At 39.2% G+C, this 27,696-nt stretch overlaps 5 protein-coding genes across 10 annotated transcripts in view; 2 read left to right on the plus strand and 3 right to left on the minus strand.

Moving 5' to 3' along the window:
* Positions 1-17,556, plus strand: part of MED4 (mediator complex subunit 4) — a 68,396-nt gene extending 50,840 nt beyond the window's left edge. The window contains exons 1-4 of one of the 3 annotated variants that reach the window (XM_076688637.1): positions 10,865-11,003; positions 16,536-16,942; positions 17,014-17,133; positions 17,220-17,556. In XM_076688637.1, the coding sequence (XP_076544752.1) occupies positions 16,540-16,942; positions 17,014-17,133; positions 17,220-17,389 (693 nt within the window). In that variant the 5' untranslated portion in view covers positions 10,865-11,003; positions 16,536-16,539 and the 3' untranslated portion in view covers positions 17,390-17,556. Of the gene's footprint in view, positions 1-10,864; positions 11,004-16,138; positions 16,474-16,535; positions 16,943-17,013; positions 17,134-17,219 lie in introns of those variants that run through there. The other 2 variants (XM_034331543.2, XM_034331542.2) reach the window with 2 other exon arrangements.
* LOC117607622 (protein FAM151B) lies at positions 1,599-15,954 on the minus strand. 3 transcript variants are annotated; one of them, XM_034331539.2, is made up of 5 exons: positions 15,808-15,954; positions 4,106-4,231; positions 2,878-3,116; positions 2,453-2,592; positions 1,599-2,361 (listed from the first exon to the last, which is right to left on the minus strand). In XM_034331539.2, exons 2-5 carry the CDS (start codon positions 4,221-4,223, stop codon positions 1,962-1,964), a joined length of 897 nt encoding a protein of 298 aa, XP_034187430.2. In that variant the 5' UTR covers positions 4,224-4,231; positions 15,808-15,954; the 3' UTR covers positions 1,599-1,961. The 3 variants fall into 3 exon arrangements, with proteins under 3 accessions (XP_034187430.2, XP_034187429.2, XP_034187431.2); XM_034331538.2 differs by lacking the exon at positions 15,808-15,954 and adding an exon at positions 10,532-10,813; XM_034331540.2 differs by lacking the exon at positions 15,808-15,954 and adding an exon at positions 6,620-6,840.
* Positions 17,521-19,636, minus strand: LOC117607620 (SAC3 domain-containing protein 1). Of its 2 annotated transcripts, none has more exons than XM_034331534.2 (7): positions 19,495-19,636; positions 18,888-19,079; positions 18,641-18,805; positions 18,337-18,582; positions 18,122-18,265; positions 17,809-17,998; positions 17,521-17,723 (listed from the first exon to the last, which is right to left on the minus strand). In XM_034331534.2, exons 1-7 carry the CDS (start codon positions 19,551-19,553, stop codon positions 17,649-17,651), a joined length of 1,071 nt encoding a protein of 356 aa, XP_034187425.2. In that variant the 5' UTR covers positions 19,554-19,636; the 3' UTR covers positions 17,521-17,648. The 2 variants fall into 2 exon arrangements, with proteins under 2 accessions (XP_034187425.2, XP_034187427.2); XM_034331536.2 differs by having other exon boundaries at positions 18,888-19,076; positions 19,495-19,634.
* A 108-nt stretch (positions 19,637-19,744) lies between these two features.
* On the plus strand, positions 19,745-25,945 carry LOC117607611 (uncharacterized). The gene is made up of 12 exons (XM_034331507.2): positions 19,745-19,812; positions 20,080-20,265; positions 22,560-22,636; positions 22,719-23,008; positions 23,139-23,349; positions 23,430-23,734; positions 23,831-23,954; positions 24,030-24,253; positions 24,370-24,556; positions 24,632-24,844; positions 24,922-25,140; positions 25,231-25,945. Exons 2-12 carry the CDS (start codon positions 20,183-20,185, stop codon positions 25,593-25,595), a joined length of 2,298 nt encoding a protein of 765 aa, XP_034187398.1. The 5' UTR covers positions 19,745-19,812; positions 20,080-20,182; the 3' UTR covers positions 25,596-25,945.
* On the minus strand, positions 25,908-27,666 carry LOC117607621 (BRISC and BRCA1-A complex member 1). The gene has a single exon (XM_034331537.2). The coding sequence runs from the start codon at positions 27,398-27,400 to the stop codon at positions 26,357-26,359; it is 1,044 nt and encodes a 347-aa protein (XP_034187428.2). The 5' UTR covers positions 27,401-27,666; the 3' UTR covers positions 25,908-26,356.
* Between the last annotated feature and the right edge of the window lie 30 nt (positions 27,667-27,696).

Here is a 27,696-nt window from a genome sequence, read left to right on the forward strand (position 1 = left end):
TTCACTCTTTCACTCTTCAATTGTCGTTACGATTTACTCTAACAATTGCGTAATACGCACCACCAGGTCAATATCCTTATTTATGCATCGTTTGAGAAACGATCGATCGTATTTGGAATGTTATATCGGGGAAAAATGCGTCGAAGAAAATGAGACTGAAATGAGGCTGCAATTTCGTTTCACTGGAGAAATCTACGTTTCAACATTCTTTGTTCAGTGTGAAATAGTAGTGTAAATAGTAGACGAAGAAGGAATCTATGGTGGGTAACAGGGAAGAGCTACGTTTCATTGGCGATACTCTCAATTTAGTAATTAAGCGTCTAGCATTGGAGTTAATTTATGTGATTTTCTTCGTTGAGTCGACCCTTTGCGGCTAGGAAGCTACGTATGATTCATCCCGCTCGAATATTCTTGGCTATTCGTAATCCTGTGATCTGTCCTATTTAGAATCGTCGACGACAGAAGTGCAACTGAAATACCTACATAAGTACATGAACTTTCGAACAATTATAACATTCTGCAGATTTAGATTTCCTACGTATTTTCCCACGACACGTATCGCATGAGCAATCATCGATTCGTCGGATTAGAGCCAGACCAGTTACCACTCGAAATTTTTAACTCCCTTTTCCAAATCCACCTACAACCACGTTCACCGTCCAAATCGAATATATGTATAATAGAAAGAAGGAAAAAAAGAAAGAATTTAATTAGTTTTTGCACATTTGGCTTTATTGTTTCGTTATCAAACGCGGTGCACCGGCGCGGCACCGTATTACGCATTCGCGATCCTTTGGCTTACAGATATACAACGTTACTGGCTTACGTAAGAATCTAATACCGCTTTGTTCTGCACCTATGTTGTCTGAGATATGTTAAAGGCAGGTACAGGAGATACGTCGGTGAACACTAAAGAGGTACGATATAACACACGCTATGAGTAGCTTTCTTCTTTAGACATGGTGTCGTACAAAATAGAATCGGTGCAAGAGGGGTACGATACGAGTGCCAGAACTGGAATTTTTCACATTTGCATTCTTCTCGCAATATCGTTGCTATCAAACTATCAAACAATCCATATTTTAACGCTAGAACAACCTAGTCTGTCGCGATCATAGATTTCCGATTTCTTCTGCAAAATTAAACTGCTTTTGTCGAGATAAGGGATCATTGCGTATACCAACTTATTTCACATTCACTGTTTATTTATTTTCAATTCAGAAATGTATATACGTCGAACGGCGGTTGTTCTAGCATTAAAGTATACATGAAAATATATAGGTAAATTGTTTTAGTAAAATTCCAAGTCGAACGATCGATGAATTTTAAACACGTCACCGTTCTCTTCCGTATTTCTACGTTTTTGAGATATTTAAAATTTACAACTAAACTCGATACGGATGAAATTCGATAACGCGGTGACGGTAACGTGTTAACATCGATCTATCGAAGAGTTCGTTTAGTTTTAATAGTATGTTATATCTTACTCTATTTTATCATACTCGAGTTAAAAATCGAACTGACGGAGGTTAATCGAACCGAATCGTTCGATTCAAAAAAATTTAAAAAAAAAATACACATACGTAGCTGTCTTTGAGAATTGAAAAAAAGAAAAAATACATGGTCCAAGTGTAAAGCAGGCTCCTCCGTCAGGCGCGAGGAATCGTATTCTAAGAAAGCTCCCTTAAAATACTTAGAAAAAACTTTTGCGAATAAGCTTACACGCTAAAAAGTACATCGATCATGATCGTGACACTAGCGAGAAGATCCGATCGAGACGATCGTTACACATCGAGAATGCTTTTTTTATTCTTTTTTTTTTTTGTTTTTTTTTTTTTCAATTTTAATCTCATCCCATCGATCTCCACTCTCTCGCACTCTCTCTGTCTTGCGTCGAGAAACAGAAGTAGATACGATTTTCTTCCGTTCGTCAACGTTTACGAAAATACGATTGAAGCTTTTCACATGACCGTCGAGACGAAGAGGGTGATCAAAGATGCCGCGATCGTCATCGTGGCGATGCCGATCCTGGACGCTGCCGAGAAGTTGAGGTTCTTCATCAAATCCTCAGGTACATCTACGTACACTTTATCGACACCGATGTCCTTGATCAGGGTGGATAACTGTTTGGCGTTCACCGCGTCGCCCTCGCTCGACCAAACGGTCAAGGTTACGTCGTTGCTGATGTTGGCACTCTTCTCCATCAGATATTTGATCACGGTGATGTTGTTCGCGGCTGGACCGGCTCTTACGGGATAAGTTATCGGCTGAGTTGGATTCTGTTCTTTCAGAACGTCGATCATTTTCTGCACTTGCTCTTCGGTGTACCAACCATCGGTGATTTTGTCCTTCTCTCCGTACCTGGAAACAACGGCGCAACGATCGAGTTAAGTAACAGCTACTTGAATTATACAGGGCGCCTTAAAAAAGATGCATATCTTATGAACGCTACCTGGTAGTCCAACCAATGGACAGTGTACAGTTACCGATCGTTTTTGCTACAGAAAGGAACGACTTGGCATCCACTGGCACAGTAGTTGCGTTTACCGGTCCAGCAATTATATCCGCGTTAATGAACACGGGGAACTTCAACTGGAAATGAACAAAATCATCTAATGAACAAAAGGGGTGCTGCTGATATCTATATTGAACGTATTGAAATTAACTGCACAAACCCTTTTTATTAAAAAAAGAAAAGAAAAAAAACAGGATGATAAAACATGAGATTTCTCGAGGGCAAAAGTAAAAATATAACGCTCAATGTTTCTAAAATATCCTCCTATCGAGTTAATCGGTCGAACGATGATCGAGAAAGGCTTCGCAAAGATCCAGAAGCAAACGTTATAAATACACGCGAACAAGAATATTAGTACATACGTTATTGCGAACAGTATCGAGGATAGCTTTGCTCGCGTTGAAGGCCTCGATGGTCTTGAAGTCTAACTTGACGCCCTTGGTCGCGTTCTTCTTTTCAATCACGGTCTTGAGGAAGTCATCCAGCGACAGATCGCTAACGTTGGCTGGTGGATGAGCCATTATCGGAATCAACTGACTGCTGTTTGTGTTATTGTTCATTTTTCCCATCACCACGTCAGCCTCCAACATCATGATATCGGCTGAAAGCAAAAATAAATTTTGTATCGCGAATGTTTAACCGAAAAGAATTTACTTTTCTTAGTTGAAACGGCAGGAAACGCGCGAAGGATACGTATACATATAGGTACGTATCTGGAACGTTGGCCACGAAGCAGGTTGCCTGGTTTCATTTTTTGATTAATCAAAGCGTAATTGCGACGACATGACAGTGAGAAGCTTTGATCGGTCGCTGAGAAATTAGTAGACGAAATTTGAAAGGCCAGACAGCAATGGATACGACATTCGTACGTCCTGTTTTCGTCGTCAACTACGCGATCAATCACGGGATTGGAGGATCAAGGCCGGCTGTATCCGAAGACTGACCTTCCTCTAAGCCAGCTTGAACCATTCTTCGGTTCTCATTGAAATTCAGCGAATGCCGGCGATTCGTTTCTCGAAAATCTTTCCACGCTGCCATACGGCTGTCGTATCGGCTTCCTGAATATTAATTACGCGGACGAGCATCCGGTACGATGACGAAACGTGTCCCTAAATATAATTCCATCGAATTACCTTGGATAGAGTGGACGAATTTGCTTGAAAAACGATATTGGCTAAGTACTTGGATGTATTTTAAAAGGTATTTTTGACGCGTAATCAAAAAGGTAGACGAAAAAGGGTTTAATCGCGGATATTGCTAGAAATGAATCTCGTCGTTGTTGCGAGTTATTCGTGTGACAGCTCAAGCAACGATGGTTTAATCAATAATTATCGGCGTGATACTACTTGAACGGGCGTTCGAAGTTCGACCACGAACTTTTGACACGATTTAAATTTCTCTGTTGCTTGGTAACGACACACCATCGCTACGGTATTAAAGACGATAGACCGAGACGGTATTAATCAGAATGGAAAAGCTGTTTCAACGATTTCCAGACTTGTTCTTGTAAAGCAATCGGGTATAAAACGGATCTCAAAGAGTAATAATTGAAGACTATATTACAGGAAGGAAGGAATAATTTCAACTTACCTGATTCAAGTGCCTGCGCGAGTTCAGCCTGGCTGTTCACGGCATGGGCCCATACGATTTTTGTCAGGTTGTTATCGATGGGAAAGAAACTCTTCGGGTCTGTGGATACATCGCACATGGCAGCTTCTGAAACAGGTGAAACGTCGTAATCAGTGCACCTTCAACGAGACACGACCTTCCGCGTTAATACGCTCCCTCGACCTTTGACCCAATATTCGGTCGCTTCGTAATTGAGCGGACTGCGAATTCCTCGCGAAGCTGCGGGGCTAGATAGATCCGTCGAGGTTTTCGTGGAAGGGGCTGCATGCCGGAGAATCTCGCCCTACTTCTCCAGTCTCATTGTACTCGGAGAGAGATCGATAATCACGATTCATTCGTTACCGTCGTTACGCTCCTCTTTCCTATTTCACGTCAAAATAACCGAGCAATGCACAATTTCATATTAGCTTTTCTCTCGCGAGGCATCGTTTTCTTTGCCTACAATTTTATTGATTAAACTTCATAAAATTCAGTGCAGGTGTACATAGTTCGCAAATTTGACTCGGTCGAATCGATATCGGGCGAACTCCTGATACAATAGTTTCAACTGACCCGTTTCCGGTTCAACAGACACATGCAGGGTTCGCTGTATGCATCCATCAGTCTAGTCGATCGGTTACCAATCCACAAGGAAAACTGGTGATTGTCTTTTTTTTATATCCTATACACAGAAAATTGGAACTATCCTAAAGTTAATGTGTTAATTCGCGGAAACTCGAATAGGTGAGGTTTGGTATTTCTATATCGTACACCTTGTTAAGAAATAACCACTATAAAAAAAAAAAAAAAAAAGTGTATTATATCGACCGCTCTTCTGTACGAGTTATAAATAATCCAAGAGCATGAAATCGCACGAGCGTGCCACGACAAAGAGTAATGTCGCGATCAAAAAATACAGCTTTTTAAAATTTAGCATCAAGTAAACCTTCGGGTTCCTATCTCGACTTCTACACGCGTAACCTTCTATGTAGAAGCGTATCCTGAACGGCGACATTTCCGGCCAGCTTATATCCGAGTCATCGATTCCGTACAGTGGTTGGCTCTGTTGGAGAATCGGTCGTCGACCACGCTGATACTAAGAAAAATGCAACACTCGACCCTTTCTTTCTTTCTTTCTTTTCTCTATCCTGTTGCCCGTTCTTTGAACCACTGCGTGGTGAGGCTACCGTAGCGAGGTGAGACCGACCTCGAACCAGCACCAGTTACAACAACGAACCTCTAATTGGCTGAACAATCGATCGTCTGTCTCCAAGAGGCTTGACAGTTCTTAATAATGTCTCGTTTTTCTTACGTAATACTTGGGTGTTTTCTTATCTGGGTAAAGTTACGCCTTCGCGTGACACTAGAACTCGTGATATTTCATCAAGATGTCTTCATTTCCTGACATTCCCTGAAATTCGATGCCGTGATTATCGACGATACTTACAAGTGTTACTTTAAGAGAAGACGTCCATTTCGTTCGATACGGCTCGCGCCATTACAGTGAAAGCAGCTCTTTACCATGATAGTCGTGAACCGGATAACCAGCTCGCATCCCTCTCGACTACTTTCCACGAAGCTTAGACTGCACTTTTGCAAGACGGATTTCCGCCGGAATTACCTGGATACACGCTGCTATCGAGTTCAGGCCGCTCAGCCGGTTGGACGGCTGTGACTTATAGCCGAGCTATAATCGAGCTACCTCGAATCCGGCTTCCATTTGCAGCCAAACTATCGGAAATTCCAATTTCCAGCACCGATCGGTCGAGCACCGATCGGATTTCAACGAAAATCAAGGTCTCCTTTCGATAAATATGCAAGGCTGTTCTTGAACTCCTCTCAAAGAGTGAAATTTCTTTCTAAGAGACTTCCAATTTCCAGGAAAATGTCTTTGAATTTCCACCCCTGTCCACCCCTTTTCATATTACATACATACGTTCTGTGAACGTATACGGTGTCCTAAAGCTGAAAATATGGAATAAATTTTGTCTAGACGAGGTTTCTAGTGACACACAGCTATAAAACTGTGACTTCCCGATCACCCAACTAGTAGTATCGTTACGTGTTAACACGCCCACTCCAGGGATACGACATTATTCCATGCGGATCGTTAAACTCGTAAATTATAATACAGAAAACTTATTTCTTTCCTCTTCGTAAGCTAACTTCGAAGTATCGATTGTTGACTATACGTATGTATGTATGTATGTATGTATGATGGATAAAACGACGTGTACCATACACGGCTGACGGCTGATCAAGTTTTAAAGGCCGGTCAACGTAAAATGTAAAATCATCCGGAAGGTCGTCAAGCTACGACGTCGTTTGCTAAAGTTTTACTATCGCCCTGACAAGATATATATACAAGTCGATAGAGACAGGTTTGCAGCCCTGACGATGACAAAGTAGTCTTGATACGATAATAAAGCGACGAATTACACACGGTGGATCTACTTTATACGATACCATAGAAGTTTACTGTTTGTTGGTATGTACCTCGTGACGGGAAAGATTCGAGATGTCACGTTCTGTCCACTTTATTCTTGATCCTATCACGAATTCGTGATGTAATTCAGGGTTTCAGCCATTCTTAATTTGTCCTCTGTACACTTTCGTAAGCGTCCAACGTGATCGCAAAGTTTTTGCACCACGAAATTCTCTTCGGTTCTTCGAAACCTTTTGTGACATTCCGCTGAACAATTCTGCGTAGATATGTTCGTTTAATCGATACGCATGTGTATAGCTCTGTTTTCGAGTGATTCAAACGATACGCCGGATATCGGTATCAGAGTGCAAATTATTTGCACAGAACGTGCACTGCTGAACAACGTTTTCCACTCGCGAGAGTTTCATAATACCTACAGATAGGCCCTCTATTTTACCGAAGAAAAAATAATGAAATTAAAAAGTAACATATCTTACAAATGTATATTTTATACGAAGATGCAATATTATAAAATAGAAGTACTTGAAAGGATACTTAGGAATTGATCCCCTGAATTAAGTGATTGATCGCAAATGTATTTTTATTAGTTGAGTTTATTTCCATCTTCATTGTGTATCGCCGACTCTCCGAATGGATCTTTGGTGTCTATAGGCAAGCATAACGAAGGGAAAAAATGTCAAGTGCCAGAGCCTTCAAATTCTTGGTAAAGCTATTAAAAAAAGTATGCCAAGTGTAAAAGACAAGATTGATAGCAGTCAACGTGTTAAATTTAGAAGCTACTGTACTTTGATAAATGGTTTCAACTGTAAAGACCTGCTTTCGTGGCCATGACAAAAAAGTTTTGAAAGAACGAGTCTATCTCTTGCAAAACTACATTCTTCCAGCTAGATCGTGCTACCTCTCGTAAAACCGGAAGAATCGAATGATCCTCCACTCAGAATTCACCGTGCGATTGACTCGAGGTTGAACGCGTTTTTCTAATGCCATGAACAAATATCTTTTGTCTACCTGTGTCAAGATTCATGGTACTCCCGGTGTATCTGTGATTGATACTATTCTGAGAATCGACCGTCCGTTATCGAGTACATTTCGCAAATTTTTGTCACGTTGCAACACGTTTTCCTTCGTGTAATCTGGATCTTGACGTAATTCTAGACCTTGTATACGAGAAACTTATGGTAAAAGTAGTTTCTGGTTTTCATAGCAACGGTCCATATTTTTCTCTCTCTTAAAGGAAAAATTTTCACCTTAATGGTACCGTAACGAAGCGCAAGTTGAGTAGCATTAATGTTATATTAATTTGGGGATGAAAACATTGGGGTTAACTAACTCAAATGGAAAAGTGAAAGGAAATTGTGTTTGAAAATGAAAAGAAAGAAGAATTGGTTGGCGCATTTAGATGTTTAATAGGTTGTTAAGGGGTGTTGTAACCGTGTGACGCTTTATCATAGACAAATATTTTCTCAGCAGCCCGTATATTTTTCTTATTCCATCGAAATTGGAACGCGCGGCCCTCGAGACTGATAATACCTAACAGAAATTACACCACATGACTCACTTTCCTTGGTATAGATAAGAGTGAACTCACCTCCTACCTCCACCTACAACGGTAAACACCGTGTTTTTTCCTCTTACGTAAACGAATTCAGATTCTACCCGAAGAATCGCTCCGATTCCGCGATTGCAATTGGCAGCTGCAGAATTAAATGCCTTATCGTCGTCGTTTATTTTCTCTACCTTTCCGTACGATTTCATTTTCCTACCTCCCGCTCTGGCAGTTCGATGATTGCTCCATTTCAACAGCGCCTTTTTTTATTCTCTTTGCGTTCAACAGGGTGTCTTATCTTCCTCTGGACGCTCCTTTTGCCGAATTTATTTAACAACAACTATAATCACGTCTTGATATTTCTTATCAAAATATTCGAATTTCAAAAAGGACGAACCTTCAATTTACGCGTAGGTATATCCATTTTCTGCGATGAAATATAGCCACGAGAATATGTATATTGCCGTCACACCATTTCTGCCCGTGTTCACAGAAATCGAGAATAATATTTACGACAAACGATATATGGTAAACGCGACTCGTTTCGTTGCCTCTGTTTATAAATGACAGCGTCTCGTTAATTAGCCTGCTAACGGGTGCTGCTCGCTTATCGTAGCTAAATAGAATATCTCGTGTATATCGATCCTTCGTACGGTCGATTAGGCTAATTAGTACTATTAATATGTTCATAACGGGACACGCCCCTTTGCGATGATTAATTTTTCACTAATTGTTTGCGTTAGCTTCCCTTATATCGGACTGCGTGCGTTTACATTTCTTCAAATTAATTAAAACGTAAGAGAACTATCGATCAAAATTTTTATCAGGCACGTACAATCATCGTCCAAAACGAGAGTTGGGCAATTCTTGGTACAAAGATATTGACAAGCTTATGAAACAAACTGGAAGATATAAGACCTGAAATATTATATCAAACCAGGGATATAAACCAGGGAATTCTTCCCCGAGAAGAATTTAATTCAGCCCATGATAAAATAAGATTGAAAACGGTGGCAAAGGTCAAAGGTAAATCGACATAACATCGAAACCGTGTAAATTCGCAATTTGTATGTAAATATGTATACATAGAAATTCAATTTTGATTGAAATAATAAATAGATATCAGGATTCTAAGGTATATAGTATATACACTCGTTTTCGGTTCGGTAAATACACTTTGAAAGTTTTGCCGCGCAAAAGCTCGAATATATCACTAGAAAACCGCGTTTACCTCGCAATTATACTCGAAAATCATTGTGCCGTTTATCATAAAAACGATAATTGCTCCCGTTTCAAAGGGAGGAAACTTCTGTGGAAACGATCCACAAAAGTCAAATAATAATAAAAATTGTTATTTTCCAGGAGACGAAAGCAACAGCTAGTAGTGTAGAAGGCGTGTAGAGTGCGCAAAAAACAGCTTATTTTCTCACTATTTTTGCACGGCACATCGTTTGCATATAACCAAGCAATGGTAATCTATTTTTAAGAGCAGCTTGTGTTACAAAGGACACCAGTGAAAAAAAGAAAAAAAAGCGTTGGAAAATGCCAACAGATCGTCGCGTCGCGTCGGGTCGGATCGGGTCGGGTCGGGTCGGGTCGAGCCGGGTCGGATAGAGAAGAGAAACGCGAAACGAAAGCGCGAGGAAAGTAACCTAGAAGAGCAGAACAAGCTTTTACGAGTTGAGCAAAACCGGGTTACGCCCAACGTGAGTTTGCATTTCGTGATTAATCACGCTTCGTGCATATTTCGATGGAAATGGTAAGTAAATTAATATGTTAAGATTTGTAATTGCGATATACCAGTTGTCTGAAACTGTACCTCGCCTATAATACACAATTTTTAATTAACGCCAACTCTCCTATTACTTGAACAAGAAATCATTACTAGAGTACACTCGGTAAGCTTCTGTTATTTGAAATAAATGAAATTTCACCGTGTTTCTCTATGAAATAAAATTATTTTTAATCTATATACGCTAGCGAAATTGCTTCGAAACTAATCCGAGAGCAAAAGTGTTAATTTCGCGGCTGTCGAGCGGCGCGAAATTGCAAGGCAAATATTGTTAGCGGCTCGATCCGCGACTCTTCGCAACGTCTCCCGAACGTAAATTATAATTCGCCATCGCAACGATCAAGAAAGACACTGTTGAACATCCTGACTCGTCGACAAGATCCATACTGCTGTTAAAAATAAGCTTCAACCACACTATGAACTGAAAATCTTACAAAAAAAAAAAAAAAGAAATTTCAAAACTTCTACCCCATTTTCGAGTGACTCGAACGATCGACTGCAATTGTTACGGGCGCAAAAGATGACACCACTGGAAACATTCATTCGATCTCATTCGTTTCGTTGAAACACGATCGATAGGATGACAATACGATTTGTTGGAAGAAAGGTAAGAAGAAAACTTACGGATCGCTGCGAGCAAAAGAAGAAGACTGGTTACGGTGGTCGTGGCACCCTTCATGGTCCCTTCAGGCGAACACTGTATACTCTCGTAGAGAAACAGAGGGAGAAAAAGAAAAATTGAAGAGGATAAAACGGGCAGGCGCGTGTGAACAACGTGTATAGTAGACACAGACGAGAAACGAAGGTTACTTCGAAGAAAAGAAAGAGAGGGAGAGGGTCAGAACCGGCAGGCGCGGCTCTCTGGTCTAGCTGAACGACACCCGGTCAACTCGGCAGCCACCAAACGACTGACTGTTGTCCCGAGCCGTCGACCGATCGTCGAAATCCAACCGTGCACACAATATGTACGCGGAACGGAACGGAGCGGAGCGAAACGAAGCTGAAACCGTTTTGCCGCCTGCCACCAACGCTCTTCTACCCACATTTCATAGCGTTAACCCTTTACAAGCTCGCGTTTGCCTTGAACCATATGTATGTAAGTACCTAATCTACTGCTTGTGATTGAAATTATTTTTCTCTTCATAGAAATATAACTACGATATTTTACGATTGCCTCTGTGCAATGTAATTACTAGGTAAACGGGGTTGATGAATCGTCTATCTGATCAACGACAAATAAGAGTTTATAATTTTTTCAACAACGATTCGTAACTAATAATCCATCGTCGATGACTAACGATCAATTAAAATTTCAGTCATTGTTGAATTTGAGTTGGACGGAGCCCATTGCATGCACACGTGTCCAACACTTCACGGTCCCAGACAGTCAGTGAAACGTGGGGTGAATAAGAGAGCGTGGGAAGGGGGAGCAGGTACGAAGGGAAAGGGCTGCCTCTCTCCCCTTTTCTCCTCTCTTTATCGCTATGAGAAGAGGGGAAGGATGCGTGGATCGAATTAGAAGTCGCTTCGGGGAAAGAAAGGATTCGCAACGCGAACGTTGTTTAGCCTACCGCGCCTATTACCCCCTTCCGGTCCACCTCGTTCTTTTATAAATTCAATTTCCGCATTTCTACACCGTCGAAAATACCCGTTGCGTCGCGCCGCGCGTCGCCAAAATATTTTTGCAATTTTCCACCCTACCGTTTCCGTTCAATGGTTAATTAAAAAATTATTAATTTAAGTAGGTATTTGAGATGCAGCGTTAAAATACATAACATCAAGGTATATATAAAAATCAAGGCGAAACTTTAAAAGGAGGGTGAACCGCAATAACGGTCGAATCCTCTGTAGTTCTTTTATAGGCGTAGAACTACCCCAACAACGCTCACCCTAGATTAACATCCACCCTTTTTAGACTTGAAAGTTAGAGCGCTCGCGTTGATTGGAGCTTTGTTTTCGATTATTCGCAACTCCGCTCGAATATACCCTCGAACGAAACGGAGTCAACGAGAACGCGTTGTTCCGATAGAATAATAATGGAGCGTAAAGAACCAGGTGCCACCTTATCAGAAAATTGTTCAAATATAACGTGCAATTGATGGCAGCCGATCGAAACGCCAGGTAACCAAGAACATCTGTGTAAACGGTATACATACATACATACATACATACGTGTATTCTGCCTTCGATTGGCAATACGGAAGTATTTTAAACGATAACCTTCTGCTTTTTTTCAGCAATTAAGTTCAAACTTTGAACCGAGCTTGAAAATGACAGACACGGTGAGGTTGGTGAAATTACCAACATATGTAGGTGTGGAGAGCAATTAGCACACTCCTGAGATATTTTGCTCGGTAATTATCTGCTTAATTATAGCTTTGATTGGACTCACAGAGTCAACACATTCTTGAGATACTGCTTGCCTCGAGATACATACAATCTCGGTTAGCTCGTCCACTCCGAAATACATTGTATGTATTTACCTACCATATCTTACCGGTTCGAATAGAGTTCACTATCAGTTTAGAAATATATATAAAATACAGAATATAGCATGATCAGAACTGAGCACTGTATTATAAATTAAACTTTAACTGGGTCGGTCACGATACTTAAGGGTTAAACATTCGTGACCCATTCTATCTTTTTAACCGTGAAACGTATGTATTTACCAACGGGACTGGGACTGACTCGTGGAGAGGGCAGAAGGTGGTCGTAACACGCACGAGAGGTGTCGGGGAGAAAGAATTTCCCAAGAGTTTAGCGGGTCGTTTCGCGAAACCACGTTCGTAATTCAGGATAAAAAAAACTTTGGGGGAGCATGAAAAAGACCGCAATTACCAAATACAGAAAAAATTGCGTTACGGTCATTGGGGAAATTGACCCATTAACAGGAATTGACCCTTCTCCGCTCTGTACACAGTAACGACACCCTTCCCTACAATTTTACTCGAGTTTTACCAATTAACCACGCGATAAATCGTAGAGCGAATCATCGATTCCATTCATCTGACGAATTCTATTACGAAAACGGTGTTTGTGATTTTGTAGGAATCGTTTGCGTCATTGAATGTTAACAAAAATTGATTCATCAAACGAGATAATCGATCCTGCTAACATGTTCTTATCTTGTATTATCTTGTATTATACATATATGTAGTAGGTATAGAGCTAAAAGTATTAACTTCAAAAGTGAGATATTTCACGTAATTATTAATAATTAAGATTATCTTAATGAAACTGGGCGTTTCAATATTTGTTTGATTTACTACACTCCTAAAGAAAAACATGAATGTGGTTGAAATCATCGAACGTCGTTCGATACTTCAACTCGAGGCGTGACAGATAAGAGAATCAGTTTTTTTCCGTGGATAACGAAGCATCTCGATGCGATGCGACGCAACGCAACGCATACATTTATTAGCGGTTCTCTGCAATAATAAGAAACTCAGGCGGGGCGTATCTTCGATAATTCTCGTAAATTTCCTACGAATCGATGAGACAAGGAAAGAAAAATGAAGTATAAGATTCTTAGAGTGAAAAACGTTCACGGCCAGAATTGTCGCTATGATGTAAGTACTCGGTGTTACCCTTCGTTCGCGAACCATTTGACAGATGTTTTTGGCTCGACCCTCGGCCAGTTTGGCTAAACGACCCCTTGATGTCGTCGCGTTCAGAATTCGTTTGGGGCTCGTGTGCCGAACACATGTCGCGTTCAGCAACAAATATTTCGTTGAAGTGATGTTGAAGTTTGCTCGTTAGAATACTAATAGCGTTCCTGCGTTCGTGATTCCTAGCAATTTTTCATTTTATTCGTTCGTTTTTTATGGCTGGCTGAAATTTTTATCTAATACCATAGATATGATTCTGCTGGTTATCACCATCATGAAGTGAAATTTTTGTTTTAGAATAGACTCGAATACCTGAGTATTAAACCTTGATCCTATCCTCTACCTGGGAGCCTTGAAAAGCTTTTCAAACGATACTCTTCCGGGTCTGTAGGCACAAGCTTTGAAAATGTTTTTATCGAGCAGGCTGGCGACGAGGTCGCTTGTAAATCGGCCATAACTCCGAAAGCTTGTCCTTGACTCGTTCCCAGGCCAGGCAGGCGAGCGAGCAAATGGAAATGCATCGGTGCATTCTGAGTTTTCCAGGTCGACGCTGTCTCCGTGTACCATCTTTGTGGATCGCTGTGTAAGTGCACGCGTGCGCCTTGTATCTACCTAGAGTCTGGAGGCAGACTCAGGGCCGACGCTGTTGAGATACAATAGAAAAATGGGAGTTTCCCCGAGACAATGGGGAATACTCCTTTGTCGCACGAAGCGAAAGTCCCCTCGTCTCTCCCTCACCCTTTTCCTCTTTCTCTTTCTCTTTCTCTTTCTCTTTCTCTTTCTCTATATCTATCTCGCCCCTCAACTCGCTACCCTTCTGCCTCTTTTCTTCGTCTGACTCGAGTGCTCCCAGATACATATCCCCTTTAAAACCCTTCATCAAATCGAAACGGACTCGGGCATTCCTGCTTCGCGCCACCAGATGGAGCACGCGATATCACGATTCTCGCTAGTACTCGCCTCAATATTTCCCACTATGTATGTATGGTCACGAACAGGCCGTGGATTCAGTCAAACTCTTTATCTTCTTTCGAATCTTCTTCTTTCCCCTCTATCTCGCAGGCAAAAATTCTTCATTTAGATAGTTAGTATTTTCCACAGCCATTGTTTGTCACAAAGCTAGTTTATCAACAAAGTTAGTCAAGGGCACTTCCTCAGTTTATTACCTACTACGTGTAGAACCACGTTGTAAGGAACACTTAAAAGAGTACATGTATGTACGTATAATAAATACATACAAGAAGTAGATTATGAATGAGATAGAAGAAAAATTGTTAGTTTTAGTTATATCGGTTTATTTATTTACAAGTACGAACACAAAGCCATATCAGTTAATAATTACTTCCTTGATGTTTCATTTCCATTCAATTAATCGAGTTTCATATGTCGAACGGTTACTCGCGTGTCTTTTAGCCCTGGGGTTAACACTTACGTGGCTATCCGCTTGCAATGCACACTCGTACTGAATAATTTACTCGGTGCATGAATTATTTTCTAGATGCAAAATGATCACGGCGCGGTGCGTCTTGTAAAACGATACGCGCCACTCCCTTTATCGCGTTTATCGTTAGTTTCTATCTCGTGTCGAGCAGCGTCTCTCTGCCTTACTTCAGTAAGGGAATTGCACTTCTCGAGACACGATCTTGCTGAAAAGGAGATTGGGGTGAGCTCGATACGTTCGAGAGCTCTTCGACGACGATTTTTAATCAACATCGATCGAAACTTCCGGACACAGTATTGCCTCTTTCAACATCGCGACAAGAATCTTACTCTTCCTTCGATATTTCAATATCGATTTACTTTTTTTAAATAAAAATGTTTCAAATATTTGAGTTTCTTTAATTGAGCTTATTGCACTTGAGTGGAACGTATTAATGGATAGCCAGATACAATAATTGTTCCATAATTTCCTCTTCCTTAGAAAGACTCACTCTTAAAACCCCGTAAATGATTATCGAGCGGCTACTGTACCCGCTTGCCCTCGTAAGGGTTAATAAGGTAATGTCATGGCAATCTCTTTATCAAAATGAATGTTGTGCATTATATGATTCTGCGCTATTTAAAGAGGTACGTAATATTAGTTTTCTCTTTGTGTCACGACGCGGATTACAGCTAGTATTAGAAAACTAATGCTGTACCACCCTGACAAAATGTCGTGGAGTAAGCTCGAACTTATGCCACTTGGGACAATTAATATATGTACATTAAAATGTCAGAGGTTAAGTGTTGTTGAGGTTAACAGAAAATATTATATAAGCTTCGATCGATACCCGACAACGTGTCGTTTACCTGCTGTTGAGCAAATTGTTTCGGACGGGTGTCTTCAACAATATTGGTCAATGGTTGAGGGTGTCCAGGGTGGTCACAAATTAAGTGATGAATTGCACAACCAATGATGTGTAGGAAGATAGACTAATCACCTTATCAAGGTACAGTAAAGGTATATACATGTCGACTTATCGATTGATAAGTTGCCGCACAACTTCCGCCACTTTTTGACAGAGGGCGCTAATGCTAACTTTCGGAAAATCAATCGGTAAATCATCAAATAGTTTCCGCAATTTCTGTTATTTAAAAATTAATATATTTATATACATAAGTGCATAAAGTATATTCTCAGAAATATATATATATGTAATTTAATACATTGTAATGGTCACGTACAAAATTGATTTTTTAATTATTATTTCCGAATATTACGTAGTAGCTTCGTGTGAATTCGCCACAACGCCCTATCTGTTGTAGCTTACGGGAGGTTAAAGAAATAGTGTAAAGTTTTGCCGACAAAAGAGTGTTTACGATAATTTCACGGACACGGTTTAAGTTCGTGGGTGAATTCAATCGTGAGACGGGTTATTCCTTTCAAATAATACTAATTCTGTGCATTATGGCATCTGGTAAAAGTACCAGAGAAGTTTTATTGTCCCTTGTCGATGACATTGAGTTGATAGCAAAGTTAGTAAATCAAAATATTCGAGTCTTTGATGAGAAATAAATCCTGTTCTTTGTCTTTTTAGAGAAATGATAGAAAATACGATAGCTCAGAAACCATCCAAGTTATCGAGCGAGGAACACGCTCAACTGACTGAATTGTTAATTGCCAAGGACAATGAACTTAAAGCTACTCTGAAACGAGCAGCCGAACAGGCGAAAATTAACCTAAAAATGGAAGCTTTAAGAGCTGAAGTCGAACGTCAAGATCAAGACATCCAACAGTTGCAAAGACAATTGAAAGAAGCTGAACAAATTCTGGCTACTGCCATTTACCAAGCGAAACAAAAGTTACAATCTATCGCTCGCGCTAATAAAAGACCAGTTCCATCGGAAGAGTTGATCAAATACGCGCATAGAATTAGCGCGTCGAACGCCATTTGTGCCCCGCTTACATGGCAACAAGGAGATCCTAGAAGACCGTACCCTACAGGTAAATTATTTCTCCTTGTGTCTTTTATATATTTCTTGTACAGACCCTGTAAGGAGATATTCGTTATTTAGATATTGAAATGAGACTGGGATACCTTGGAAGATTAAGCGATCTTCCTCTGAACGGACAAATGTTGGGCACCCATCCTGGCATATCGTCGGACTTACACAGAGCTGGACATCCTGTTGGTGGTATGCTAAAAGCTGCAAAAGAGCATTGCATTACTGCTGTTTTTATTATTTCTTCATTTCTGTACAAATCGTGGTTGTTATTTTAGAACCACCTGTATCGCAAGCTAATCAATTTGCGTGGCACCCATCCGGTGAAATTCATATGTCGGTGAGCGGACAAGGAAGCGTTGCGATGAACACGCATAAACAAGAAACAGAAGACGTTGAAGTTATGTCCACCGATTCCTCGAGTAGTTCGTCTAGTGATTCACAGTGAGCGTTGTTTGTTTACTGACCATGGAGAAAATTTATTAGTAAGCAGCCAGTGGAAATATGGTAGGTGAAATAAATTTTCTTTTTAATAAGTAACACCAGATTCGAAAACATAATTTTATTATCAATTGAATGTTCTTTTTTTTTTTTTTTTTTCATCAATTTAAGAAATTATAGAAATGAAAAAAGACAAATGAAATTTCTCGTATTTTCTTGTTATTATAAACTATTCTGTCAGAATATTTCGTTACTTGTTGAAATTGCTAAACGGATCCAAGTAAAATATGTGGTAAAAAATGATGTAAAATCCGATGTGTGTAATACGCTTCGGAATTGGCCTGTAATAATTATTTTTTGTATTTATGGAAGTATACATTAGAAAAGAAATGTATTTTCTTACCGCACGTTTACTCTGCAACTTACCAATTGAACGTTATCTTTGAAATTCGTTTTTTGAAATAAAACATTTTCATCGATGCAAATGAGGCCGAACAGTTTGCAGTCTTCTTGAACCTTATTGATATCTTTGTACAGTAAAATTTCTTGCAATTTAAGTCCCGGAAATGTATGGACTTTACTATTATATCCCCAACTCATGACTTGCAGTGCCGTTCTAAAACATATACGTATGTATCGTAATAGTAGTAGTAGAAGTAGTAATTGTTTGAATTTGAAAAAAAGCGTACGCGACGCTTGCCAAATGAATGTGAGAGATGTAAAGCGGTGTTCGGTTTACCCTCTTAATTTCGGTGCATTTATCATAGCTGCGCAGACGAGTATCGGAGCTGGAAGTTGTTGGATTAACGAGAAAACGCGAACGTAGTTTTTCAAATGACAAGCTAGCGATATTTTTATCGATAGTTGTATATCCGGAGATTTTCTGCAATAAAGATAACGATATAAGTGTAAAGTGTACCGCGAAATAAGTATGCCTATATTATTGTTCCGTACCTTAAGTAAAGTGGAAGATTCAATGCTCTTTTCAAAGATTCGGCATCACCCATGTTTAGAAGGATATACAACGCTTCCATCTGTTGACGATCGTTGCTCAGCGTTAGATTCTGTAGACATTTATCGATTGAAAGAAAATCTTTGTTGGTCGATTTGTCGTATAACGTTAGCAACTGTGCCATGCACTCGGCAAGATGTTGATTGTTAATTTGTTCGCTAAATTCTAACTTGCTTCTCTCGCATAATCTGCAATTGTTTCTTTCGATTAGCCTTATTGATACCGCATCGTAAAATGAAATCGTACCTCTGTGCAGCATAAATTAGGAACCGAACTATCGACTCGAACAATTTAATGCCTGTAGAAGAATTTTCTATGCGTTGAATGATGGCATCTTGTCTTACGGCTCTTAGTCGATCGAAGATAAAATCGTACACCACTATCCAATCGACGTCTGTACGTGTAGCTATCCTGAAATAGAAGTACAACTCGTTGATCGAACGAATTTGTAAATCGATAGTCGAGAAAATGATTGCTACGGTGTTAATTATACTTGGTAAACAAATATCTGACGGTTGATAATAGGACGGATGCGGGGCGCAGTTGATTCGGATCAGTCATAACTGATCCTGCTGCTGAACGGATGTAGCATTTGATGGTTTTTTTGGGATCTGCCTTTGGCCGTGTTGCTCCTTTTGGGCATTCATCGATTTCGAATCTATGTAATAAACCTTTCTCCTCCCTACTACAAATGTTTTTATATTATATTAGCTCTTACAGCTGTTCGTATCCGAGCAGTTTCTTTGAGGTTTTCTTTGGATAAAGATGTACCGATATGGGAAAAAGATGATCTTCAACAACTGTTCCTTTTAATAAGTTACTATGTTTACTAAACCATTGCGGTATTAACGTATTCTCATTGCAACAATTAACAAGTATGATTTAACAACGGTGACATTTGTTTTATATAATCATCAATAAGAAAATTTTGATGCAAAATTTGTTCTTGGAATGATATTCAAAGTTATTTAACTGCATTTAATAATGAGGTATAGTTATACGTAGGTAAAACGATCGTTGAACAATTTTTCTCGATATTCCATATCGGTGCTTGTTGGAAACTTATTTTTATAATTTGAATTGTTTTGCTTTCGACTTACATCCGTCGCTCTCTTCCTGGACACATTAACAAGCATGTACCTTGTATAAATTCGGTCATTTTGGAGGATTCATTTAATTAATAACCGTAATGTAATGGTTATGTGCTTATGTTCATACGCGAACAAAGACGGGTAATATCAGACTCGCTTTGCGCTGAAGTGGTTGTCATTCTCTGTTTCCTAACTTCATAGTTGTTACGCGGTTGTTGCACATGCGCGCCGTAAGTATGCGATATATGTTAGGATGGCACGTGTATTGCGGTAAAACCATCTCGCGCATAAATTTAAAAGGCAAGACTGCATCGAATAGATACGTATGTATGTATATACAGATAAATAAATTACATATGTATTAGTATATTTACTTAGTTATTTATGTACATTTATTTACAATATTTATTTTAAAAGAAAACGCTAGATTAAATAGAATCCGTGTGCGATGTGTAACGTGCGTTCTTATAGTGATTCGCGTATTATACACAAGTGTCCTTTTCAATTGTTTGCTTCATGGATGCGAAGCAAAATTTATTTTTGTCTTTCGTTTTATTTCCATTTGTCTTTTTTCTTTCCTTTTTTTTTCATTAGGTACGATACGACACGATAAACGTTTTTTGAAAAGAGGAGGTGCATGCATCCCTGTTGTGAAAGAGAAAATTGGTGTTGACATCAAGAATGAAAACGAAGGGGAATGTTGTTGAGCGTCCTTGTTGGTTGCTCACACGATACCTGCTGCGCAGTCATCCCTGTCGAAATCACCGTTATTATGCGAAGGTTAATGCTCTTACGTAAACTTTCTCGCCTCTTTCTTTTAATTTTGTATGCTTCTCGTTTGACAGAAGTTGACGTTTGTCCGTTTTACTGTTTAATTTCTCGATCGGATCAATATCGGTTAATGTGCTTTGCGGTTATTATTATTGAACATCATAGTGTACTGCGATTTTAATTTCTTTCTCACGATTGAACGCTACGTGTCCTCTTTGTTTCGATAAAAATGCATTGAAACGAATGCGAGTGCAGTTACGGATGCAAGCACGTAAGTACTTACTTACTTACACGCTCGAGATGTTAGTTTACGATGAGAAACTATTTCCATAACGAATTGCAAAAATTTATTCGCGGTGTCCAATTATCGTGCATTATAGAGATTGGAGAAGAGAATAATGATCGAATCACGTGTAACTATACCGAGAAAACCGTGACACGTACGATTCTATGAAAACATTCGTGTTCTTCGATTTTCCCGATTTTTTTCTTTTCTTTTCTTTTCTTTTCTTTTCTTTTCTTTTCTTTTTTTCTTCTTTGAAGCAAACGTTAATTTAATAATCGTTGAATGATCAATGTTTTATCGTGTTCTCCGTCGTTTTCTTATTAACTTTTCGAAGGTATCACGCAAGTCGATTTATTATATGTAATTTACGAAGTTCCAAAGAAAGAACGAGTAAGTAAGTACTTATGCCAGTACCTAATATGCATGTATATCCTGACCGTGAAACAAAATCTTATGTACCGTGTTTTATTAGGGTATTAAGCGTAACTTTATAAGACACGAGAGATCAAACAAAGCGTGTTTAAGCTTTCGCATGATTTGATCAAATTTGCTTTTACGATTTTTTTTCCATTTGTTGTTTGTTGAAACGTTGTTCAGTCGTTTCCAGAAACCTGTTCCTCGCATACGCGCGCCCACACTGTGTATGCACTCCTGTTTGCAATCGAAATTTGTTCTACCTATATTCGTCCTGATCGAGTTCGTTTCTCGTCGAACGATCGTTCGGTTCACGATCGAAATATCGCGCGGAGAACATTACGTGCTAAATAATGCAACATTGTACTTTCGTGTGTGTTATCTTTCGCTGAAAATTTTTGGCACGTTCGTCCAAACGAAATAATGGAAAAAACTCGTTGTTAGGATATCGACAAAGCCTGTTCGTTATCGCTTCAATAAGATAAAGGCGCGCGTTTACCTGCAAAATTGAATCGATAGTTTCTTATTTTCTTTTACAACGATACGAACGAACAACTTATTATTATTATATTCGTACCAGAACGTGTAGGAAACATGTTTTATGCGAGAAATGCGTCACGAGGAGCAGATCGTGTTTGATACAGAACGTTCGTTTTGTGTGTATCGCTGGAAATTCCTGTGACACCTTTATAGGGGAAGAACGATTACGTTACGGGGAAAGAAAATTGTACGTGTATAATATGAAATTGATGACGTTGCGGTTTATATCGTCATGTAGAATTAAGAGTAAGAGGATCGCTGGCGATTCGTGGAGTACCTGTGACCTCCAGAATTCCTCTATAGAGAAGCGAACAGCGCTACATTGGTCCAGTCTTTCTTAAAGCATCGTTGATTTTGCACACAAGCCGCGCGTTAAGTCAGTAAGTCGTTAGAACAGGAGAAAGAAAACGCGGCGCGGCGCGTTGCATCGTTTAGTTTTGTTCTTTTGCCTTCTCATTGTCGGACTAATCGGCTGGCTTAATATTATGCGCGTGTATTGTTAAGAAAGATCTATCGATGGTGGTAGTTTTGTAATCGAAAATAACAACGAATATTCAAGCACTTATCTCGGTTAATTATCCCGAGAATTATAGAACAAACTGTTGATTCAGCAAGTTAATGGGTGGGTACGATTTTTCGCAAAAATTTCCTCAACAAAATTTATTAGTTTGTTTGATCAAAAACGATTCTTCGTTATATCGTCGATATAACACATTTTTGGCAGAATCATCTACTTTACGTAATAAATGCCCCACGGAACTACATATTTAGTTGTTCGTTCGTTCGTTCGTTCGTTCGTTCGTTCGTTTCAACCTTGGCTTACTTTTGCAAATATATCGAAATATCTGTCCTATTCAAATTCTTTTTAATTGTATATGCACTTTCTTATAACACTTATAGTTAGATTAGATAAAGCGGAATGTCGTACTCTTGTTGCTCGCGTCAATTTCCAACTTATTCCTCGATACGTTAAACCTGCACGATATTTCTGCAGTTTCTTTTTTGCCCAGTCCAGTGAAAAATCTTCGTTGTATCGCATTTAAACCATGAAATATTTTTATAGATCAAAAATGACGCACTGGAAGAACGTGTTATTGCTTCTCATAAAGGTTTCTCTGTTGCTTCGTAGTTGCCTGTCAGGTGAGTGAGAAGTGAGAAAAAAAGAAAAAACGCGCGATTTATTTAATAGTTAATCAACATAATCGTCGTTTGTCGATTTTAGAAACGATTATAACAGCGTACAGTGATTTCGATTTTGAACACATCGAACCGGAGATAGCCGACGAATTGAACTGGACGGAGCATCCTTGCCGGCGAACTTGTATAGATGATGCACCACCGATGGAATGTCATTACACGTTCAGATTGGAAGGTTATCGTACTATGAGCAAAGCGTGCTACGACTGTCCGTTCAATTTTACGGACTGCTTTCGGAAGCATTGTATTCCAGCCGATGGTGTTAAAAGATCCATTTTAGTGGTTAATCGGCAGATGCCTGGACCGCCTATCGAGGTACTTATAGTATATTGCGCGTTTTACAGATCTATTCTAGATACGTACATATAACCGAATAACGAAATAAGCCAACGAGAACCGTTTGGTCAACGGTGAAAATTATACGTAATGTTTTGCATTTTCATAGGTGTGCCAAGGTGACAGAATAATCGTTGACGTGATAAATATGTTGCATTCCGAAAGTACCACGATGCATTGGCACGGACAGCATCACGTGAAAACGCCGTACATGGATGGCGTTCCTTACGTTTCTCAATGCCCGATTTCGCCAGGTTCCACATTTCGATACGATTATATCGCAACAGAGGCTGGTACACATTTCTGGCATTCGCATTTAGGTGAGATTTCAAACGATCCTCTTTCGTCAATTCTCGGTCAATTCTTGCTGTTGTAATCCTAGATAAACTATCGTTTCAAGGTTTTCAACGTGGCGATGGAGTATTCGGTGCGTTGATTGTACGCGTACCTCGAAAAATAAATTGGCACTACGATTTATACGATATCGACCAACATACCATACTCCTCTCCGATTGGACACACGAATTGGGAATTGATCAATTTTTGAACCATCATCACGCTTCCGGCGACAACAAGCCGCCGAATCTGCTGATCAATGGTCTCGGTCGTTTCGTAGTGCTTCGAAATAAAAGCGAAACTGGCAACGGCAAAGACAACGGGAACGCTTCTACCACGATGCCGGTCGCAACGTTTACCGTTAAGCGGGTAACGTTAAAGTAAAATCCAAATCTATCGGAACAACATTTACCGATATAAATAATAATTTAATGCGATCCTCCCGCTCTGTTTGATCTGTTGCAGAATACAAGATACAGGTTCAGGCTGATTAACGCCGAATTTCTCAATTGCCCGATCGAACTATCGATCGACAACCATACTATGCGCATACTTAGCTCGGATGGACGCGACGTTGAACCTATCGAAGGTAACAAGTACTCTTATGTAAAATTCGTAAATAAAAAGAAATTTTTATTTCTACTTCTTTTCTTCTAATTCTCAGCGGAATCTCTTGTTAGTTACGCCGGCGAAAGGTTTGATTTTGTCGTTGAAACGAATCAAAGTGTAGACAATTACTGGATTCGATTTCGGGGACTAATGGATTGCGATGAAAGATTCACCAAGGCGTACCAAGTTGCTATATTACGATACGAAGGTGCCAATGATCAGGATCCGAAAGATGTAGTTACATACGAACGCGAATCCAACGATTCTTTAGGTCTGCTGGTGCGTTTACAGAATCTTTTTACCTTGCCATCCACTTCTTCGTTAATTCTTTCTACTCGATTGTAAATCCATCCTAAGTACACGATAAAGCGATAATTTGTCCATTCTACTTTTAGCAAGTGAATGCTTTAAACGAAGGTACGGAAACGAACGGAAGCCTGAGTATACCGCTGTTGAGAGCTATGGATGGAAACGACCAATCTAATATCCAACTTCCGGACTACCAGTTTTATGTTTCTTATGATTTTTACAAGAAAAATAATCCTCATTTTCATCGTGAAACGTTGTATGCGTTCGATCAAGGTAATTAGACGCGAGCTAATTTACATCTGCTCTCGTACGCGACTAATTCATTTAATTATAATTATATGTTTTCAGTGAAATCTAATGTACGGCTACTCACGCCCCAACTGAATCACATCTCGATGAAACTACCCTCCGTACCTCTCTTATCTCAAAGAAACTCCATCGATCAGAAGCAATTTTGTAACGCGAGTACCGTCACAGACTGCGAACGAGATTATTGCGCTTGCACTCATGTGCTCCGTGTCAAGCTCAACAGTGTGGTCGAAGTGATTTTGGTCGATGAAGGTTTGCCTACCTATCTATCTACCTATTTACTGATTATCGATTCAACGATTATACGTATAGATTTTTCTCTCTCTTAGGTTTTGCTTACGATGCGAATCATCCGTTTCACCTTCATGGATATCAGTTTCGCGTAATTGCCATGGAAAGAATAGGAAAAAACATCACTGTCGAAAAAGTAAAAGCATTGGATAAAAAAGGAGCGATACGCAGAAACCTCGACCACGCTCCTCTGAAAGATACCGTAACGGTACCGGACGGCGGTTACACCATCCTACGATTCTATGCCAATAATCCGGGTGAGAATATTTATCGAACAACCGTTTTTTTAATTATTTACCACAACTTTCCTACTTCTTCTTATCATATGTTTTTTATCATTTTTTCAGGCTACTGGTTGTTTCATTGTCACATTGAATTTCACGCAGAAGTTGGAATGTCGTTAATTTTCAAAGTCGGTGAACATCAAGATATGCTGCCTGTTCCACGAAATTTTCCTTCCTGTGGTAACTGGCAACCAAAAAATGAACAAACTACTGCCATTGATTTACCCGATACTTCTAACAATGTTACCACGTACTCATTGAAAGATACCGCCAATACTTTGGCAAACGAAACTGTTGAAAATGACGTACGACAACTTGTCAAACTATTGCCGCAAATTTTACGAATGTTGCAAAACTCGTCTTCGTCACGCATCTCGATCGTTCCCTATTTTTTCCTTTATTTCTGTGCTATCCATGCTATCATTTAACTTCGAACCCTAACTATTTACCTATTTACCTTGCAAACGTTCGTCAAATTTTATGTACTTAATAGATCGATTCTTGCTGGGCGCATCTTTCACAGGGTCGACAATTGTCATGTATATACCAATATTGAAACGTATCACCGATCTTTCGGATCCATTTCAAACCAAAAACAAAACTTATGTATTTTACTTTTCTACGATCTTACTTCTAATAATTTTCAGCTATCGACTGAAATGATATATTTCATTGTAAGTATTAGATACGATAGGGTAGGATGATAGGATAGGATAAAATAAGACACGTACGTAACAAAATTTAAATTGACAAAAATTTAAACATGCCACAGAGCAAATGAATTATTGTTTCATTTTTATATGACTAAACGGGACGCAACACACATCTCTTTTGCGTTCTAATTCGAATTAAATTTAGCTTATTTTTTAACAATTATCTACTATGCTGTGATATAATTATGCTATATAGGTATGCCCGTCAAGATTGAAATGCTATTTAAAACGACAACCGCTACTTTGTTGTGCGTGTGTTACAACAATTTTATGTGACGGATTGTACGAACCAATTGGACATGTATGAACGAATGGCTGCACTGTTAAATAACTGCGAATATTACTTTTGCTACATGTAATTGTCAAATTTTATATTAACTTTTTCATAAATCGATGCACAATAAATTAATGCGTCTATATTAGTCACCTGCCGAGTTTTCAATCAACTTTCTTTCGATTATTAGCGATATTAATAGTTATACGTTGATGTATGTTTCTTGAGAAACTGAAAATGGATAAATAGCATAGCAAACATCTTTTTGCGCTGGTCTTTGGAGAGGATGAGCCAGCAACTTTGCCATGTTGTCGTGCAATTTTGCAGCATTTCTTCCTACTTCTAATATATAGGAAACATTTTTTGTATCTAAAGTTCCTATTTCGCTATAAATTTCTTCGCACAAGTTTTCAGAACAAGGTGGTTCGTGTACATACAATACATCCACAAAAAAATATGGATTCTTCGTAAGATTATCTAAAGATGCTTTACTGCTATAAAATTTTGGTATACTGGTAGATCGTGAATATAACAAAATTACTCTAGTTACAAACTTTGGCCCCGCAATGTCACCTTTCTGCATTGGTAAAGGTAGCTTCGGTTCAATTTTATGAAATAACTGTCCAAGATCATACGATTTTTCATCTTCTTCTTCTTCTTCCTTTTTCTCTTCCTCAGTTTCTACTCCTTCTCCCCTTCCTCTTCCTTTTCGTCTTGCTGCTCGTCTTTGTTTATGTTTTCCTTCTCTCTTACCTTCTTTTTCTTCTACTCTTTCATCTCCCTCCTGCTCTTCCACCTCCTCCTCTACTCTTTCTTCGTCTTCTTCTTCTTCTTCATCTTCCTCTTCGTCTTCTATAATCTCTTCATCAATGAGATTCAAACTATCGATAATACTATTGATATTATTGGTAAAATCACAAATCCATTCTGCGCTTTGAGAGTTTAGAATCATTAGTGCATATTCATGACTACGCTGAATGGTAGATTTGATGCAAATAAATTGTTCCACAACCCGTTTTATCATGAACAAAGGCATATAATTAGTACCTTTGGAAAGTTTAAACGGTGTACAGTCCTTTTCTCTTACTGTATCTATTACAAATAAAATCTTTTCGGGTAAATTTATTTCTGGTAAATTTTGTACTAATACGTTATTCTCATCGGATTGTGATATCTTGCGATCCGGAGGATAACAAGACACACTATTATCAGTGGTACTACTCATTTTCAATGTTTTTATTTGCATCCATATATTATATTCACGCGCAATGTGATATTAAAATTGTCAATTTTTCTTCTATTATTCAAATCTTGTTGAAAAATTATCCACAATATTCCAATTTCTATATATATTTCTTGTTAATATGTATTTTACGCAAATGTACGTTACGTTAAAGTACTACCATACTAGTGCCTGCTAGTGCCTATCCACGTCTATCATGCGTTTCACATTCTGAAATACGACGTTAGAAGCGCCGCCACGATAATTTTAACCCTAATCCCCTGTGCCATCTTACGCCATGATTACAGATGCAAAAGACC

This window comes from Osmia lignaria, chromosome 6 (assembly GCF_051020975.1).
Source record: "Osmia lignaria lignaria isolate PbOS001 chromosome 6, iyOsmLign1, whole genome shotgun sequence".
Lineage (NCBI taxonomy): Eukaryota > Metazoa > Arthropoda > Insecta > Hymenoptera > Megachilidae > Osmia > Osmia lignaria.

What these genes read in the sequence shown, in the direction of transcription:
- LOC117607621 (XM_034331537.2), bottom strand. Translation starts at nt 27,400, where the DNA reads ATGCAAATAAAAACATTGAAAATGAGTAGTACCACTGATAATAGTGTG.
- LOC117607622 (XM_034331538.2), bottom strand. Translation starts at nt 10,586, where the DNA reads ATGAAGGGTGCCACGACCACCGTAACCAGTCTTCTTCTTTTGCTCGCA. An exon ending in TCTTTTGCTCGCAGCGATCC is followed by an intron (nt 4,232 to 10,531) that starts GTAAGTTTTCTT and finishes CACCTGTTTCAG; the next exon opens with AAGCTGCCATGTGCGATGTA. An exon ending in TCGATACTGTTCGCAATAAC is followed by an intron (nt 2,593 to 2,877) that starts GTATGTACTAAT and finishes GTTCATTTCCAG; the next exon opens with TTGAAGTTCCCCGTGTTCAT.
- LOC117607611 (XM_034331507.2), top strand. Translation starts at nt 20,183, where the DNA reads ATGTTGTTGAGCGTCCTTGTTGGTTGCTCACACGATACCTGCTGCGCA. An exon ending in GTTGTATGCGTTCGATCAAG is followed by an intron (nt 24,557 to 24,631) that starts GTAATTAGACGC and finishes ATATGTTTTCAG; the next exon opens with TGAAATCTAATGTACGGCTA. An exon ending in ATTCTATGCCAATAATCCGG is followed by an intron (nt 25,141 to 25,230) that starts GTGAGAATATTT and finishes TCATTTTTTCAG; the next exon opens with GCTACTGGTTGTTTCATTGT.
- LOC117607620 (XM_034331534.2), bottom strand. Translation starts at nt 19,553, where the DNA reads ATGACCGAATTTATACAAGGTACATGCTTGTTAATGTGTCCAGGAAGA. An exon ending in AATCTTCCACTTTACTTAAG is followed by an intron (nt 18,266 to 18,336) that starts GTACGGAACAAT and finishes TCTTTATTGCAG; the next exon opens with AAAATCTCCGGATATACAAC. An exon ending in AATGCACCGAAATTAAGAGG is followed by an intron (nt 17,999 to 18,121) that starts GTAAACCGAACA and finishes TATATGTTTTAG; the next exon opens with AACGGCACTGCAAGTCATGA.